The sequence below is a fragment of the Ruditapes philippinarum genome, unplaced genomic scaffold (genome assembly GCF_026571515.1).
Source record: "Ruditapes philippinarum isolate M1 unplaced genomic scaffold, ASM2657151v2 ctg611_1_1_1_1, whole genome shotgun sequence".
Taxonomy (NCBI): Eukaryota; Metazoa; Mollusca; class Bivalvia; order Venerida; family Veneridae; genus Ruditapes; species Ruditapes philippinarum.
The window spans coordinates 290,454-310,966 of record NW_026863843.1 but is presented as its reverse complement, the minus strand read 5'-3'; the positions used below and the strand labels follow the sequence as shown (position 1 = coordinate 310,966).

The following is a 20,513-nucleotide window of genomic DNA, read 5'->3' as shown; positions in this document are numbered from 1 at the left end:
CCACTGCTTATTAGGGCCCAGAGGGATTTCAATATCAAAATAAAAATTAAGCTACTTTTGTACAGAGCACAGAGGTGAAGACTGATTTGGCACTTATGTTGTTGGCATCTAAGTCTAATGAGTACTTTTAGATTCAGCCAGTGAATGATGTAAGACATTAAAGTAAAGAAAATACTAAATAAGGCAATTTTCTTCTCTATAATAAACCTATATAGGCAGTGTTGAAATTTTATTGAATTATTCTCATTTTAAAAACAGTATGTTGACAGTATTTATGTAAAGTACACAAGTAAGTCTGTCAGATTACTGTATTAATGTATAATTAGTCACAGAGGTAACTTTTATAAATTGTTGTGGCCGATGAAGTTAGAGAAAGAAGAAAAATATGTTTATAATCTGACACTTTGATGTATTTTGTATGACTATATAAAATATCTGAAATATTTTCCAATTGAGTGTTTTTATCCAAATATATGTGCGTGAGGATGGTTGATGGGCGACGGATCTGCCTTTATATAAATTTATAATGTGTACATAGACATGTGTTTAAAAAAACGACCATCTATCTGTAATCAATTATTTATGCAGATTTTACTTTTTCCACAGTAGGTAATTTACAGGTGAAAAAAAAATGTCATGAATTTACAAACTGGGTATTTAGTATATACAATAGGTAAACACATCTATGGTAAATAGTAAAACTACCTCATTTTCACTCATTTAACACTAAAAAGTACTTGTAAATGTGCAAATTTTTTCTTAATTCAAGATATGTCAAACAAAAAGAAAACCATAATCTGGCAAGACAAAAAGAACATAAAAGTATTAAAAAATGGCCTCCAATAGAGCTTGAACCCACACCCACGTAAACTCGCATCCTCACTGATGATTGTATGTTTGATAGAGGCTCATAGGGAGTCTGGGCTTGCCCAACTGTGTTTCCTCTTTAAATAAAATCTTTATTATTATTATTAAAGAAAAGAAGTTCTACATCAGGCATCTAATACCTTAATATTAATATCTTAACGAAGTTGTATCTGTAAAAGTTTGTTTTTAACCGCTAGAGTATCTCTATTACAAAGATGACATAATTGTAAAGAGTCTTGACAGTACTTACATCATGACTGGCTAATATATGTGATTCAATAGACCAATCATTCTACTTTGTTTATAAGGTTTTTAAGTACACTGTAACACTAGACTTGGATATCTTGATACTGTGTAAAGTAATACTGAATGCATTGAAAGGAAATAACTAAAACACACAAAATGTTGACAATTCTCCACTACTTTCATCAGACACAATACTTACTATATTATATCACACTGCAAGGCACTAGTAGTCATTCATCTAAGTCCAGTTGTCATTTTGCAGAAAATTTAACTCATAAAATCATGGTACAGTCATATTTCTTTGCCAAGGGAGATAAATCTTGTAATCATATTATCTGTTTGGTTTATCAAGGGAGTTAACTTATTCTATCTTATATACTTACCAAGGGAGTAGACTCTGTCAGTCATGTTGAGTACAAAAGGGAGACAATATAAAATTAAAGTTCATGTTATGCCTCTTGTTGTAGCAGCTGTCTTTTAACTTTACATTCTTTGAACCCTTTAAAAGAATCAACATTCAGACAATATGTAAAGCTCATATTGCAGACTTCCTGCTTTATGATAAATGGCACGATTAGGTCAGGGGTTTGAGTCAGCATATTCTGGTCCAGTCTCTAAATTATGAACAACTTGATGGATATTCATGATATTTTGTTCAATGAATTGATAAGCTGTCATGAGGGAAGAATACAGTTTTGAGGAGCATAGGTGCTTGATATGCAGACTTTACATATGATATCAGTGAGATAAACATTTGACCGAAGTATTGTCAACGTAAATAATAATAATGCTAATCAAGCGATACAAAACAGACACTAAACTGAAGGCTCACACTTTTGACTTCTTAACATGATATCCCAAGGTAACTAGATGCATTACATTCAGACATAAAAAGAGAGAAGCATAACATTATTGCGTGTGGAGAGAATTTTACTTATAATTGTGAGAGTATAGTAATTAGTTGATGATCTGATCAGAAATAAGTGGTCATAAAGCATTTAATGTTGACAGAATAGATCACTGATGTATTGTAGTGTCCACCCTATGCTAATTGGTGATATTGTCATTACTACAACATGGTAATCACATTCACATTTTTTTTGCCATTAATGTTGTTATTTTGAATGTTTGATACAGTTTGCAATGATTTAAGATTCATTAGGATCACAGCTAAGTTGAGCTAACTTATATTAAGACTTTTCTTCAATTTCGATAAAAGCTCCTTTTTTCAGAAACTTAGATGTGGTCTAATGATTCAAACTTGATACAAGTCCTTGCATAATGACCAAACCTGGCTGGATATTTCACATCTATTTATCAAATAGAACTTTTTTTATATTTCACTATTTTCTAGTGAAGCATGATTTTGCAGGGTTATCAAATTGCTTGAAGTGTCTCAGGATTTTAAAACTTATATTCTGATCAAGACATAACTCTCGGATTGACGTTAGTGTTTCAAGAAGCTTATAGCTTCCAACACAATCAAACTAAACTTAGTTTGTATAAACTAAGAAATTACTAATGACAGCACAATTTTAAATTTATATGTAAATAATCTTCCTTTACCAAATTAAGAAATAATATTCTACAAAAAAAATTATCATTTATGTATACATTTGTATGTAAACATGTATAAATCAATAAGAAAAAACATTTTACAATTCAAATCGAAGAAGCTTAACTCTGGTTATTTTTAGGCATGTGTTACACAGTAGTGTTGAAGCCCTTATCTTACCTGATTTGGATAAAAAACCAACATGTTAGGTATTTATTTTCGGTAATTATATGTTACATTGTGCTATCTTCCCATTTAAATTATATGTGTTAGAATACCACATTTCTTGTAATATAAGCCCCCTCCTTGTATCAGCCCCACTTTACAATTTTTCATTTGTTGTGGGTGATGTCTGTTTCAGCATACCTTGAAAATTAAAAAATGTAAAACAACTTTTTCAACTAACAGTTTATTTATCCACACATGTACCTAATGATATTTTTTTTTAACTTGGTCTCAAATAAAAACACCCATCTGGCAATTTGTATTGGCCCTATATAAGGAGAAATATGGTATACATTTGAAATTAAAGTAAAATTTGAGTCTTACAAAATTTACGTTTTGTACCTGAGGTATTTTTATACCCCAGACATTAACAAGGTGTGTGGTGGTATACAAGAGTCAGCCTGTTGTTGGTCAGATCAGTTTGCTTTGTCTAGGTTATTTTTCAGAAATTTCTGAAGAAAAATATAATATAATAAGACTATAAATCAAGACTTGTACATGACCATATGGAAGTAGTGTGTGAATGACGTATTTCAAGTGTTCCAGGGTGTCATAATTACCCTTGTTCATCTTTTATTACCATGTGACTATAAAATCTATAAACAATTACGTGTAAATGTAACAGTCTTAAGTTGAGCAATTTTATCACGGTAAATCTTAAGACAAATAAACCTCATGTTTTATTTCTTGTTTATTGAAGAATTCTTCATGCCCTTTACTCAGGTAGGTTTATTTTCTCTTAAAAAGGCAACCCAGTAATGAACAACTATTCTAAAGGCTTAGATAGAGCTAAAAAATTGACATGATTTGCCCTGTAACCAATTTTAACTACATTCAATTACTTTAATTACTTACTGTATAGATTCAATACGTTCTAAAATTCTAATATTTTAATGTATAAATATAACTTGAATGCAGTCACCCAGCTTTAGGTAAAGTCATATCATCCTGTGAAATTATAAATATAGTGACATGATGACGATATCAGGCACAAATACAATTAGCGATGCATGGTTCATAGGTTGTACAAATTGCTTCCCATACCTTGTATCAACTGTGAATGTGCCGATAACAGTTTGTTTTTTCCATCATTTTGATGGTTGTTTCATTTTACCTGAAACTGGCTAAATTGTCGTCAGGTTTTAAGTGTATTACAATTGAGGTTTTTCATCTTTGTACTGAATTACACTACAATTACATTCATTTTGCGGAGATATTTTATGCAGAGCTTAAAAGAAAACTGAGAAAATACATGGGGACGTACTTGTACAAGGATTGACAAAAGAAAACAGAAATTCAGTAGTCTGTTTTGATGCAAATATTTCTGACAATGTATTTTCATCATTCAGTTAATTGAATGGCTTAATTGACAGTGCATCTAAATGTTTAAGCAAAATGATTGGAATTGAAGACAATATGGAGTAACAACTATATAGATTATATTGTTGTTTTGTGCACAAAGAAAATGGAGTTTAATATCTGTTCTGTCTGGTAACATTTGTTCAAGTAATAAAATATTGTTAATACCTTCATAGCAATCAAGTTCTTCAAACTTAGAGAGAAAAAAATGATATTTAGACTGTTATCTTTAACAAGAATAGTGCATTACATGAAACTATAAAGTGTTGAATTTTAAATATTTTATAGACACACTGATAACCCTTGTCTTGGTGAGGTTATCTTGGAACGATACTTCCTTCTGTGTAGCCAATGATAACAAAAATACTGTGTTTGATAAATAACCTGTTATGACAGGTAAAAAATTCTACTGTTTTTCAGAATCGAAATGTTATTGACAAATGATTTTAAGCAATTGAAAGTGAAACATTAAAGATTTAGTCATAAATTCATAAGATGTATACAAATGGATTAAAACAAGAATTATTATAGAGAAATGGTGACCTTTTTGTGTTTAAAAAAATTCTGGTTTAGTATTCATTTGAAAGTAAGAAAAGCAAAGATTAGCCACACTTTAAAGGTTGATTAGTAAATTTTTTATTTACATGTTGGATTTATTAAAGTCTAAAGTGTCTGAGTAATGATTGAACATGATGCGAATGAAATCAGGTCCCATGTTTGATCCTCAGTCTGCTAGGAACCAGTGCAAGTTAATCTGGGACTCGGCCAGTGGTCCGAGAAATAAACTTCCTGTTAAAAAGAAAGTAGGATTTACTAGTGATTCAAGTGTAACAGTGAAAGAATCATTGACTCAGAGTAGATATCCTAGAAGAAATAGTTTGGTGGCTACACGAATATCTTTCTATGAGGAAAGACCGGAACCTCAAACTGATGATGAAGTTATACAAACAGAAAGTGATGGCAGCCATAGTAGTGAAGTACAGGTAGTCTTCAAATATTGTTATATTAAAGTCAGGGAAGTAAAATCATACTTGATAATGATTTTAAATTTGTGTCATTTTTAAGTCCACTTTGTTGCTGGTCAGATTTACTTTGAATGAACTGTTCCAAATTCAAAGCAGGTTAACTCTGTTAGGCAAATGCAGGCTTAGGATCTAAAAAAAAATATTTATAATTGCCTGTAAGCAAGCAACTTTCAGATTTGTCCAATTAAACAGTGTGATTAAAACATAAGCTATAGGGTGAGTTTCAGTTGTGGTTTGGTTTTTTTTCTATTGTGGCTTGGTTAATGATATAGTGTTTGTTGTTACATATCCTCAACTGAAAACTGTTCATGTATATGGAGAAGTTGGTTGTTAATCAGTCTGAACTTTATGTATTCCTAACTAATAATTTCAGGGTAATTAAGGGTAATGTTTTTTTTGCTTTCCATCCCCTTCCCCCTTCACTCACCCTTGTCCTTACTTAGTGTCATTTCCCACCCCTACCCCCTTGTCATTAGTCAGTGTAGTAATTGCCTCATTGTCTTTGAATCTATAAATAGAATAAGCTGGAATGAGTGATTAAAGTCTTAAGTTGATTGTATCTGTACTATACTATCATTTTTTTATGGAATTTTCCTTTTATTTGGTTTCCATGGCTACCTGGTCACATTATTGTTACTGACGTAGAAGCACATTGCCGTCATACAAAACCATTTTATATTGGCTGTGTGAACCATCTTCAATATTGAATTATATAACCAAAATTAGTATATTGTATATTGTTAAATAAAATCATTATAGAATTGGATAAGATGTTATTGTCAAAGATTTTTAGCAGTAAACAATCATGGGATGTTACCACTGTTGGAATTAAAACTGATAGTGAAAAAAGTTCTTATGAAAACTATAATTATACCAACAAATGTATGTTCAAACAAAAAGACCAGTTGAAACAGTGTGGCTGTATGGTGGAAAATGTTGGTGAAATCTGTGGTTGTAGACTTGTGAAAAGAATGAGGATAACTGGTAGACCAGGGATTAATGATGTATGTAAAACCCCACCTCATTCAATGTTAGATTATTTGAGTTTTTGTGTTAAATGAGCAGTTTGTCCTAGATGTTAACCTTGTGTTGTTAGTTTTCAGAATATTGACTTTCAGGCTCTATTATACTGTGGCTTGGAAGCACATCATTTCAATTATTGAGTCGGAAACCAGAGGAATGTGTGAAACAGCATTGATAATATATATAAGAACTGCTGGACACTGTCCCCTATAATATAACTACTGCATGATTGTGATTTCCTGTAATCTCTCAGGTTGCTGTACATTTAGGTTGCCATTGGCCGCAGTACAGTGCTCAAAAGCTAATACTCTGTGAAAATTACACTTTGTGCTTCAAAATTAACCCTTTAAGGGCATGACTGGTAGGGTCCGTGCTCAACAGAGAAAGCTGATTTTTGTGTCCTTCCTGGCATATGAACCATACACCACATACAGATTTCCTGTAATGATTTTATTATCAGTAGATTTATCAATAGTTTTTTATGTGCTAAATGTAAGTTAACAAATAAAAAAACATGCACAGACATAATCATTTTGTGTAAAGATTTCTATCAATAATTTTGTATGTGGTAAGTTAACAACTCGTATCGACATAATTATTTCATGTACAGATTTTATAAATAATTTCATATGTGCTTATTTAACAAACTCATTGTGTAAATGTAAATACGTATGTCAAACTATATAACAAACTTAGACATTTATAATTCTTTCATGTACAGCTTTATCAATAATTATATATTATGTACTAAGTTAAACAAATTCGCAAGGCATAGACATACTTATTTCATGTACAGATTTTATCTATAATTTTCATAATATATGTACTTAAGTTAACAAACTGACACAAAATCAATGGATTGTGAAGTTATAATAAATTAAAATGTTTTGAAATGAAAAATAATGAAAAAAGATCTCTTAAGATAGTGAACAAAATGATAATATCAATTTGGTCGATTAAGTACTCTAGTAAATAAAAGTCAACTATAATGATAGGGATTTAATGGTTACAGAATTTGTCTGATGATTTTGATATTTAAGTTCAGAATATCTGTGTTGCTAAGATATATGTCAGTATGCTATATGGTGGTCAAATTGATATCAATTATGTTGAATAGAACAAACAATACTTCAATGTATGTAGGACAAATAGTGAATAAATATAGTATATAAATAACGAATGAGTAGCAATGTAAAACAAGACAGCCATTTTTAGTTACATATTAAATCTTACCATGCTAGCGGCAACTTATTTTACCCATGCAGACCAGTACAGATCCTTGCCATCTGATCATGGTGTCCCTGTTAAGTCAGTAATTATTTTGAAATTTTCCTTAAAATTGTCCAGATTAAATAATGAATAAGTTCATAGCATAGTATTAGAGTTGAATCTGCAATAATGAAAATGCATTTGTTCTACAGGTGTTATTTGAAAGGTGATGGCAGTCTTAAAAGTAAAATAACTATCTTTCAGTTACTGGAGAAAGCTGAACTACAAGGCACTGCTGTTTACAAAAAGAGTCTGTCAGCATAACCATTACAAATATTAATATCCCCATGTAAATTTTACATCATTGTAGTTGTTCTCGTTTTTCCTAATGACTATAGCATTGTTTCTTTTATTAAAGGTGAAGATCTCGTTTGATGACCATGCTACAACTACATTTGAGTACGAGGGTGAGGAAGCGGCCTTGGAGACATACCTACAGGAACACCCTGACGAGAAAGATCTGGCAGAGAATGAGAGTATAGTGAATGGTGTTTCTGATACAATAGATGAACCTGTTCCCCCATCTGAACCAGAAACTCACATGAAATCCAACACAGTGTTAGGCACTGGTGGAGGTATGTTACACTTGTAAAAACATTGGTTTTTGTGTTTTTGTAAATGGTTTTGATAAACAACCTTTTGCCTATCACCACCATTGAAAGTTTTGTTTGAAAATTTGATGGTGCACATAGTCGCTGTTTTTCAGTCTATTCTGCTTTTTATGCTTAAACTGTAGGCACATATAGTAATTGAATTGTCTATCCCTCTGGCCGAATGCACTTACAGATACTTAGGTGGCTATGGGAACTGATAGGAAATACTAGTAGGTGGCTATGGGAACTGATAGGAAATAGTAGATTTATTTATTCTGTAATATTCACAAACCTGTGAAGGAGAATTAAATTTCTAATAAGTTACCCTGTCTGCATTTAAGACTTTTACCTGAAATCAGTCGACATCTGTTCCATGTGGTGAAAAGTTTTACTCATGCCCAGTTGTTCCAAACAAAAGTTCCCATTTCAGGCCACTTCATTTACATCTGAGATTTGATTAACTACCTAAGGACATGTACAGTAGCTTTTTCCAACAGAACGCTTAAAAGCTTATGCATGAGCTGTAGTAATGAGAAACTTTAGTAACCTTAAAACCTGAGGTTAAATTCATTGGTTGCATAGTGCATGAATTAGTCTGTGTCAGATGTGTTTTAAATCCAGCAGATGTTGTATATTGAACAAAGAGAGGGCAAAGAGGAAAGTTACATCTGTTACCTGCACACTGTAAGGATGAGATCCAAGTGCTTAGCCTCTTTATTATTCTGGGCTGCTTTGTTATTTAACTTCAAGGGATGGTGCTGATTAAAGTCAAAAACTGTCTTTCTAACTGGACTATTCACAAAGTATAGGTTGTCTGTTCTCGTCACCCTATATTGACAACAGTAATACAGAATTAGCTCTATATTTATTATATATAAGTGACTGATACATATACTTAATTTCTGATTGACTGCATTAAAGTTACTTGATTTAAATCAGTGTTAGGAAAGAAAGGGAGTGGTCATTAAATCTGTAGTTGATTAATTATATTTATAACAAATGTAAAATTAAGAGACCAGAGTACATTCTAACCTGAGTTAGTGAGTATGAATATTTGCATTAACATTGTAACCACTTGTTGGATATGATTCATAATTTATTGATACCTACCACAAGCCTGTTCATGCATGGTACACATAATGTTTATATGTATTATAGTTGATTTATTGTAAGATACAAAAAGCCTTGTTTTATTAATATGCCCTTTTGAACTACTTTAATATTACCATAAATACAGATTGTGGGATTTACATTTTTTATGCCTCTGGCATATCAAAATTGAACCGTTTTCCTATCACATTCTCAGCCTGCAATGTTAAGGGGCACTGAAATGACAAATATTATGTTTTATTTCATTACAGTAGAATAAGGGGCCATGGCCCACCTCTATTTAACAAAGGAAAATAAGAAAAAGCCCCTTAGACCATTTAAGTATAACATCTCATTATTTCCCTTTATCGCACTAGGAAATAGTTTTGGTTAACCTATTATAGCATGTTGGAAATATCATATCAACTGGCTTCATATTATGTCCACTTCTGACCGAAATGAAAGCTATAAGTTACAGAATATAAATTCTTCCAAGTAAATGAAGTTATTTTCTGCATTTTGCACTTTGTATATAGGTTTGGCTAACCTATTTTGGCAAGTTGGAAATACAAAATGAGGCATAATTTTGTTTGTGACCATACTATACATTTATATAACTGTGTTGATATATTTTATAAAATGAGAACTTCTGCTTGACTTCAGGTGGCCTAACTAGTTATAAGTCAAAAATGCAGACCCTAGACTTCCAGTTTGGTATGACACCAGAGCCGGAGCCAGAAATTGCCTACAGTATTGCCGAGCCGGAGGATGATTCGGAGGGTATAGATTTGTTACCAGCAGACGACAATGAACTCGATGCTTTCTCAGCGGAAGTAGATAAGGCAGATATGCTGTTTTGATGTGTAGTCAGTTCTAGTGCGTGTTATTATATACATTCATATGCAATATATGGAATACTATGTGTCTCAATAAACACTGAATGTATTTATACATTATAAGATCATAATAAAGATGACATATTCAATGTAGGCATAATATGACGTGTGTTATATAACAGCAAGTGCTGGCCGAGGTTATTTCAGTGCATGCTTACTGAAGCAAGATACCATAACACTTTCATCAATGACATCAACTTTTTGTTTTTCTTCAGAATTTACAAGGAAAATTAAAAGCTTGTTTAACGAATAAACAGTATTATATACAACTCGAAATTTGATACAAATCTTTATATTTTACTGGGAAGTCAGATGTTGTTATTACAGGAGAAATTGAATGTAATAAATATATTACGAAGATCTTAAATGTGCATTAAACATATTTAGGTTAAGTGTAATTTGTATTAGAAGAAATGATGCCCTATAAAGATTTATCCTTATTTTGAGAAGTGTATGATAACTGTACCTTTTACTCTATCAGAATGTATAATATTAATATATTAACAAAGCTGTATGGTTCAAATATTTTCTCAAAGAGAAAGACTAACTTAATCAGAAAGGGCCAGAAACTGTGAGATAAAAACAAAATGTACAAGTGTCAGGGATATACCTTAGATTCTGTATAAGGGTAGATAGACAAAAGTATGCTGTATTGCAAGTTAAACTCAACACAATAGAAAATGTGCTATATTTACATTATTAGAACTTAGAAGATTTGTTTTTTATAGTATTTAATATTGAATAATAGAAAATATATTTTTACATAAGAAGCATAGCTAGATGGTGTAATTTCTCAAGGGAATCTTTTTTTAATAAACTCCAGCTCAGTAATTTTCACATGCATGTTGTGGGAGTGACGGTTTACTTGTTTGAATTTATCAATTTAGATAGAATTTAATCAATTTTTTTTGAAGTTATAAACTCAGTGTTCAGTGATTATTTGTTTATAGTATCAATATAATCTTTAAGCTACATGTACATACTTCATTTTAAAAAATTAAATAGAATTAAAGTAGGTTTATCACATAATATTGTCAAATGTTTTGCTTTGTTTTAGTTACATAAACTACACACTTACTGGATATGAATCAATACTAGTTGCTGTTAAATTCAGTCAATATTTCTATGTCTATATAAAATATAAATAATACATTAGGTTAAATGGAAATCAAGATGAGCCTGTTTCATAAAGTCACTTTGATAAAACATAATTATGTTGCTTATTATTAGTGAAAAAAAACTTGATACATTATGATATACTAATTAGGGAAAACAGTTAACAGCATTGAGATGAATATAGTTTCCTGATTCATAAAAACGTGCAATGTTACATGTTATAATGATAATGTATGGTAAGAAATGACTGTTAGAATGTGTTCACATTGCTACATGTAAATAGTGTACATGTTTCTCTAATCATGCTTCTTTATGTCTGTAATTGTGCAACAGTTACTAGCTGGTCATGAATTGTAACCAAAAGCTGTAATATTAAAAGAAAGCAGTTGAAAAAGTTCATTCCAAAAACATTCCAGTACTGATGAAGATAAAACTAAAAATGTCTCTCCAGCCTGTTTTTACATGATTGAAAAAAAAACTTAATTGCTGAACTTTTCAAGAAGTTAATATTTGTAGCTTAAAAACAGTTAGAAACTACATATTAAAAGTTAAGGGGAAAAAAAATCATATGATGATATAATGTAAATTGATAGTGACTATGGTTATATTAGATGGGGAAGAACATGTTTTAGCCATGTAGATTTATTGATTTATTAGTGATGATATTTAATTAAAGACAGAATAAAACTATCCCCCCCCCCCTCACTTAGACAATCATATATAGGACAATAAAACATTCACCTTAACCTGCAAAATTACTGAAATAAATATTTATTTTATCGTAAAGAACACTAATTTTTCAATTATTATTACAGACTTAGCACTTAGAGATTAGTAATTTAAATATGTTTACATTTAGATTATTTTATTTCTTGATTATAAATAATGATATAATACATATAAAGCCACTTTGACATTATTAATGTAACCGATGATTTGCTGAATTTGAATTGTATTAGGGAATTTTCGAAGTAAGTTTTTTCGCTAAAGAAAATAGGTCATTCAAAACTTAACTGAATATAGAATATTTAAACCATTGGTTAATTATAAGGTAAATGTTAACAGTTACCATTCTATCATTTACTCTTCAGATATATACTACATATTAAAAGAAAACACAATTTTATGTCGTTATAACTTATTTACATGATTTACATGTCTGTTTAGGGTAGACAGTTATAAGTTACTGATTGAACAGTGTTAAATTTTTGTTTATAAAAACCAATAATCTATTTTGTTTAAAATGGACTTAAATGATAAGGACTTTTTAGCATTTTGGTTTAGAAAAGTGAATGTATGTTCCAATTAACACTTAACTTGTACATATATGTGAACAAGAATCATGGAATCACTACATAACTTTGATACTAGTGTTAGGAATGCATGTCTGGTGGTACTAGTTTTTTAAGACCATTTAGGCTGGTCCCTAGGGTCTTAGCATGTTTAATGTACATTTTGAACTATCATATGCATTGAATAACTTACATTGACTGATGTTATTTTATTTTTTATTTTTTTGTATAAATGTACTTCTCAGAACAAGATTTTGTATAGCTGAAATTGAACTTGAGCAGGATTGAATAAATAAGTGTGTGAAGGTACAGTTCCATTAATAATATGTATCACATATATTTTGTCAATATACTGTAAAATTAAGAAACTGTGATAATATAACTCAATTTAAGTGTGAAAATTTACCCAATCATTATATGACTAGAAAGGGCAGAAGTAACAGGGCTTGGATAATTGCTCAATTTTGACAGGTTTGAAATTGGGCAAAATATGGGTCATGAAAATACAAGCACATGGATGTCAATAGAGATTTTATGGTGTAAAAAAAAAATCATGTTGTTAAAATGTTAAAATTTATTAGCACAAATCTAGTTAAAAGACAAATGGATTTTTCTAGAGCTAATTGAAAAAAAAATAGGATTTTTTTTTTTAAAAATTTGTCGATATTTTAATGTATACAATAGTTAAATAAAATATGAAATACATGTAATATGCACGCAAAAATAGTTTAGATACTAGCTTCTTCTATTATCATGTGAGCTTGTAACTTATAATAAAATGTGTACTTCAATTTTCTTGAACATTTCATATTAAACCCAGCTTTAAGATGCTTAGCTTTTAATGAAACACTTGCATAATTATTGTATATTATATTTTAAAAACATATGATAACTTTGTTTAATCATTTTACATATTTTATTTTACTTTCATTAACAAAATGATGGTATTGAAGTGTTTTCTTGTTGTTGTTTTTTGTTTAGCTTTATTTGTAATGTAGCGATGTACATTCTATTTAATATTTTTGTATGTTTTAAACTTACATAACAGTTCATTTTCCTCTTTGTGTAACACACAGTGTAATTGTTTTGTCCAAAACATTTTTATATCAAAATATGATACTAAGAAGTGTGATTTTAAGAAATATACCTTTGTTGTTTGTTTTTTTCATAAGCAGAGTTTTGTAAAGCTCTTTGCAGATCACAACACCTTTTACTGGTATACAAATCTGAGGTTATTTGTGTCAAGGTTAAGGTCACTGAGACAAAAAATAGATGTTTCAATTTTTGAGCCGTTATGTATGGACTAAAACATTAGTAATATGATTTACCAACACCTTGCAGTCATTCACTAAGGTGAAGGTCGCTAAAGCTATATATATATTTGTCTTCTATCAAAAAATATAGCCAGCATTTCTTGACTGATATCTTGATATTTAGTATATAGGTACTTTGCTTGGACTTGCACAGAAAACATAACAGTAATCTGTCAATTACACAATAATACTTTAGTCCCCAGTGGTCAGAATTTGTTTCCCATATATTTCTGTATACTGGCTTAATTTCAAAATAAACATACACACTATACAACTAAGCTGATGCAGTCTGTATAGGTGAGCGCTCAACAGCTATTATGGCTCTCTTGCAGCTGTTTGAACCAGCTAGCTTGCACATTTCTTGAAAATGATTTTTTATATTGAAAAGAGAAATTTTGATTTCTCATTGTCCAATGGCCATGCTTAAACATTTCCTATAGAAAAAAAAAAACATATTCCATGAGTTATTTAATCATTCCAACAAAAGTAATACATGTAGTGTTCCTCGGCATAGTGTAATGTTTAGCATAGTTAAGACATGATGTGTTAAGGGGTATATGCAGCTTTATGTGTACATGTAATCACACACTTGAAATGTTCACTTATTTTACATCGTAGATAAAATAGAAGTTTAATGATGTCATTTAATTGAATATACAGATACTTGAGACAGTATCAAAATGATTTATCACTTTATTTGAAGTTTAAATGTTTGTTGTTTTTTTTCAAATCAGATCAAAGGAATTGCAAATTCTGATATGAGAAATGTTTCGAAGATGTTTATTAAGATTTAGAAGTAACTATATACTGTGAGAAGGTACATTCATACTGTGTATGATTTTGTTATATGCATTCCATTCAGATTTTATAATTATATAGAATACTGTCAATAAAGCTATATACATTTGATAAAATATATTTTTGTTAAGTTTTATATGTTGTTCCTAGGATTTCCTCTCTCTGAAAAGCAATATGATTGTTTTAAAATGTTAAATGTTGAAAAGTTTCCAGTATTTGATATATCACCTTATTTTGTCACTGAGCAAATGAAAGTCTTACTCTGTTTGTTTAAAGCAGCATGCCTCCAGATTCATGCTAATTTTTCATGAACATTTTGAAAATGTTTTTAATAGTTAATATTGTGAAGTCAACAAAGAAAGGAATTTACAAATTTATGGCACTTACAATCCATGTAAATTACCAAAAAAGATGTCAAAATATGCAAAAATAACACTTACTGGATTAGTCACGCAGTAGAAAAATGGTGAAAAATACTGCAAAATCAGTCATTAATTGCACATAACATTTGAATTATTGCTTGGATCTTAAATCTTTAACTTTTCTTAAATCTTAATACATTTTGTCAGATTTGATTTTCATGAAATATTTTTGCTCATATGGAGGTGTGCAGCTTTAAGGGTAATTGTAATGTAAGGATATCATGCAAACATAAAGTCTCTAATCTGGCATAAACTAGTTCAATATATATGTATAGAAATGTATGTGTCATAAATCTGAAAGTAATATTTTATAAAGGTTAAACCCCTTCTAAATTTGTGTAATGGATTTGCCCAGCTGTGAATTTAGAACAGTCCATTTAAATTGTATAGGATTTCAGTATCAAAATACAATGATTAAGTTACCAAACAGTAAAGATCCTGGTCAGACTTCATAAATGTCAGGCTTACCTAGCTCTACACTGGTGACATAGACTTGTTACTGTCAGTTCCAGCATGTATATAAACATTTCTTGTGAATTTAGAAAGACAGACTAGTAGTTTGTTACACAGGATGCCCTGAACAAGGAGTGCATGTTTTAAGACTCTATACAAATGTGAGTATTGTGTAATAATTTATTGGCTTTATTGCATTTTAGATTGATGACATTAATATATATTGACTGTTATAAAATCATATATCTTAAAAACTTGTTTTAAAAACAAGGAAATATTTTACCTTTACTGAGAGATAAGATTGAATAAATTATTGCTGAATTATTAACTGACCCAAATTTAGAAAAGATTGTAAGATCCGATGGCCAAACAAGTTATCTTGTTTTCATTTTTTTCTTGCAACTTTTGTTATCTATATCAATGTATTTTTTTGTGTATTTGAAGTTTTATTGATTGTGAACAAAGATAATAAATTTACATAAGGGTGTACACATTTTGAATGTTTTATCTCTTGCTATATCTGTTATATTTAAGCTTTAAGAAAGTGCTTTAAACGTAAAATATTACCATGCAATTTACTATGATATGATTGTATTATATGTGAAGTTTACCCATAACATGCTGGAACTGAATGTGAGTAGCCTTTGCCACCAGTATACAGCCAGGCCTGCTGGTACATTCGTGTACTACAACCAGGCTCTATTCTGATTGGTAAATCAATATTTGTATTTTTTGCATTGAAATTCCTTAAACTCTGAATGGACTGTTCCAAAATTCAAAGGTGGGCAAATCCATTACACAGATTCAGCAGGCTAAGGGTTGAAAATAGCTTGAATTTGTCCATTTGTTTATCTTATATAGATAACACAATTTAAACACTACCCATAAAGAAATTCAATGTTATACTATACAAATTGAACAGTATATAAACAGCTTTCTTATTGTAATTTATGAAAATATACCAAATTACCTAATATTGTATTGTTGCTAATTATATACCATAATTTAAATGATTAAATCTGTAATTACCTTAATCAAGAGAACTTGTTATAAATGTTTGTTAACTGATAAACATACATGTATGGTCTTAAACTGTGAAGCTTACAAGTTTGGGGTAGCAAATTTTGCTGTGTATCTCTTATGAAATTATATAAGACCACTTTTCGGGTTATGCAGACTTTTAGGGTTATGCAGTATTTTCAAACTGCAAACTCGTATTTGATTTAGAGTTTGACATATACTAACCAGTAAGCAAATTCAACTTATATTTTTATAGATGAATGATATGTCAGGGGTCTGATCATGTCTGGAGACAAAGGATCTAGCTTTGTATGGATATAAAATAATATGAGAATAATTCTCAAGTGTATGTCAAGTGTTTTGCTGCCAGAAGTTTGCCACATAGATTATTAAGATTATTAACCCCTATATATAATTATAGCTAAGATAGAAGTAGATAATATATATCTTCTGTACAGTGTATATGGGTTACTGCTTTAGCCATACCTCTATTCCTGCTTAGATCTTAGTAATTATGCCTAAAATATAATGAAATGTATAAATTTGCAAGAATTGACCTACATGATTTGAGATTATTGTTGATAAATTATTTGGGTAAGAGAACATCTGAGGTATTTTAAATATAGCAGAAGTGAGGTAATTTTTTAATGAATATGTTTTTTTAACTTACAGACCTAACAATAATAGTTTCAGGTCTCTTGTCACCTATACATTCTGACAACATAATTATGTTACTAATGTAAAATCAGATAAGAGGCAGATATTTCCCATAATGATCCTTTCAGTCAAAATTTTGAGATTAAACCACTAAAAATTCACTAAGTATCACTAAGTATCATAAAGATACTTAGTGAATTTTTATTTGTAAAATTGTGGATATTTAATTCCTTGTAAAAATTTATGATTTTACAGTGTTTGGTACTCTGTTGTTTTAGCATTTTGTCTCCAACTATCATTATGTAGTTCTCATTTTAAAACAGGTTATTTTGTTAAAACAGTTTAATTTATATAAAGTAATACTATATGGTAAAAGTTCTTTTCAACAAGTGAGTGGCGTTATACACATATATATATTGTTTCCTAAAATAAAAAAGCTGTCCGAGACTTGATAAAAATGAAAAAAATAATTGTCTCAAAGTCAAATAACACATTGAATATATAAGTGTTATTTTGTTGCAATCACACATCTCTCAATCTTGACATATATGATAGTTCCTCATAGTTTTTCTGAAGCTTCCAAAACTTCAAACTTATTTTCTAGCTCAGTAAATGAGATCAAGTGTCATAGTGTATCATATTGGTTAACATTAAATTTTGTTATATTAAATCACCTGTTTTGTTTCCTTTATACACCCACACCATCCTCTTTCCTAACTCCATGACTATTTACATATAAAATGGTTTCATATGTTAATGTCTACTGACTAGTGTCATATGTTTATATAATTACTAGCTAGTGTCATATGTTTATAAAACTACTGGCTGATGTCATATGTTTATATATCTACTGGCTGGTGTCATATGTTTATGTATATACTGGCTAGTGTCATATTTATATATCTACTGGCTAGTGTCATATGTTTATATATATACTGGCTGGTGTCATGTTTATGTATATACTGGCTGGTGTCATGTTTATGTATATACTGGCTAGTGTCATATTTATATATCTACTGGCTAGTGTCATATGTTTATACATCTACTGGCTGATGCCATGTTTGAATATATACTGGCTAGTGTCATGTTTGAATATATACTGGCTAGTGCCATGTTTATATATCTACTGGCTAGTGTCATATGTTTATATATCTACTGGCTGGTGTCATGTCTTGATTACCAACAAGTTGTACCAAATATAAAGCTGTTTTGCTTTAAATTTGATTTAATATGAATGAAACAATCACTAAAAACCAAGTGGTATTGTTAAATACCTCTGCATTAAGGTGCATTGTTCAATCTAAAGTTTGTTAAGACATTATTATTCATCAAATATTACTGTAATGTGATGTCATGCAGTAAAGAAGTTTTTTGTTCTGTTAAAGAGTTTGAACTTGTGTATAAGTTGGGATTTTATTTTGATTATAGCAATTTGTGTGACATTAACATGTGAGTATTCAGATCGCTTATTTCATGTTAAAAATATGACACAAGAAAGATAACTTGTATTTTAGGAAGTATTTATCTCCCTTGTTTACATGTAATGAAATAAAGACCTTGCTCTTTATAACAGTTTAAATGAACAGTTTAAATCATATAGATTTGAAGGTGATAAATTATTATGTCTGTGATTTTTAAAAGAGAATAAAAGCAACTTTTATTTGTTAATTTCAATTTTCATGTACATGTACACTATATATTAATATGTTAAAACTATATTAGCATATGAGTGTTTTTGTTTGTGCTGTATTTTGATTTTTTTTGTCTTTTTGATTATGGTAGTATTGTATATAGTCAGTCAGAAAACAGGTAATAAATTCATAATATACTTCTTGTTTGTTTGTTATCCCTGCTGAGTTTACCCAAATTGCTATTGCCCATCAGTCGAAGTTTACAGATCTTTATCTTGGAATATGTGTGTCTAATTTTCTGGCAATTTGGCAGTAATTATACCCCCGAAATAAAGTTTTTGGGGGGTATATAGGAGTCACCCGGTGGTTGGTTGGTCGTTCGGTCGGTCGGTCCAGCGGTCTGTTGCATTTTCCTTGTCCAGAGCTCCTCTTAAACCGGATGGCAGATTTTGCTTAAACTTACAGGGATGAACAACCTTAATGTGTAGATGGTAGTCCAGGAAGGAATTTTCGCTGCAACCAAATTTAACAGAATTATGGCCCTTTGTTGATTTTTTTTCACTATATACTATGTAGAAATTTTGTGAACGCAACTCCTCTTAAACCGGATGGCAGATTTTGCTTAAACTTCCAGGGATGAACGATCTTAATGTGTAGATGGTAGGTATTTTTGCTGCGACCAAATTTAACAGAATTATGGCCCTTTGTTGATTTTTAGTTTTCAACTTGTGGCACATGTAGTCCAAAAAATATTTGACCTAGAGTCATAAGATTGACAGAACAAAAACCATTACTCTCTTCAGAGTAATTATTAAGTATTTGCTTTTTGTTACTTTTCCATTGCTTTTTGCTTGTCCAGAGCATATCTTGAGAACTACTTGTTTGAATTCAATACAATTTCATACAATAGTCAATGAAAGGAAGCGCCGTGCACATAAACCATAACTCTTTCTTGACTCATTTAAATTTGTTTGCCCTTTGTTACTTTTTATTGTCCAGTGCATAACTTAAAAAAAAATGGTTGGAATTAAATGAAACTTCATACAATGGTCAAGGGCAGTGAAATGAAGTGCAGTGCACAAGAACCGTAACACTATTTGGACTAATTACAGTCATTGCCCTTTGTTACTTTTTTGTCCAGTGCAAAACCTCAAAAACTAATAGTTGGAATTAATTACAACTTCATACAATGGTCAAGCGCAAAGAGAGGAAGTGCAGTGTATAATAACCATAACTCCATCTTCAGTATATGTAGATTTATTGCCCTTCGTTTATTTGCCTTGTGCAGTGCATAACTTAATGAAAGCACAGAAGGCGCTGAATTTGTGTGGGTCTCAGAATGTAAGAAAGGTACAGGTTGTGACATTATATGTATAGTGCCACCAATGCTTTCCAGCGTTTTCATTGTAGTAAATTGGCTATAAGACAAATTGCAACACTGATATTCAATCCAATGTTTATTTGACTTAAACAATTTGAAAAAAAAATGAGTTGCCTTTACCGGGATTTGAACTCCAGACCTCTCGCTTCCTAAGCGAGCCACGGTGAATTTATATGTGAACGGCCTAAAGAAAACCATATTATTCTAAATTAGGGTTTGTAACGACTTTAACTGTTGTTTAACACAGATGTAAATAACCCTGGAGCTTACTATAAGCATGTAT

The 20,513-nt window shown here is 30.5% G+C and overlaps 1 protein-coding gene across 1 annotated transcript in view; it reads left to right on the top strand.

Annotated features, from left to right (window-relative positions):
• The window catches only part of LOC132723483 (uncharacterized), a 37,823-nt gene extending 18,774 nt beyond the window's left edge, over window positions 1–19,049 (top strand). Inside the window, exons 3-4 of the mRNA XM_060708211.1 lie at window positions 7,928–8,144; window positions 9,915–19,049. Of these exons, the coding sequence (XP_060564194.1) occupies window positions 7,928–8,144; window positions 9,915–10,111 (414 nt within the window). The 3' untranslated portion in view covers window positions 10,112–19,049. The remainder of the gene's footprint in view (window positions 1–7,927; window positions 8,145–9,914) is intronic.
• The last annotated feature ends 1,464 nt before the right edge of the window (window positions 19,050–20,513 follow it).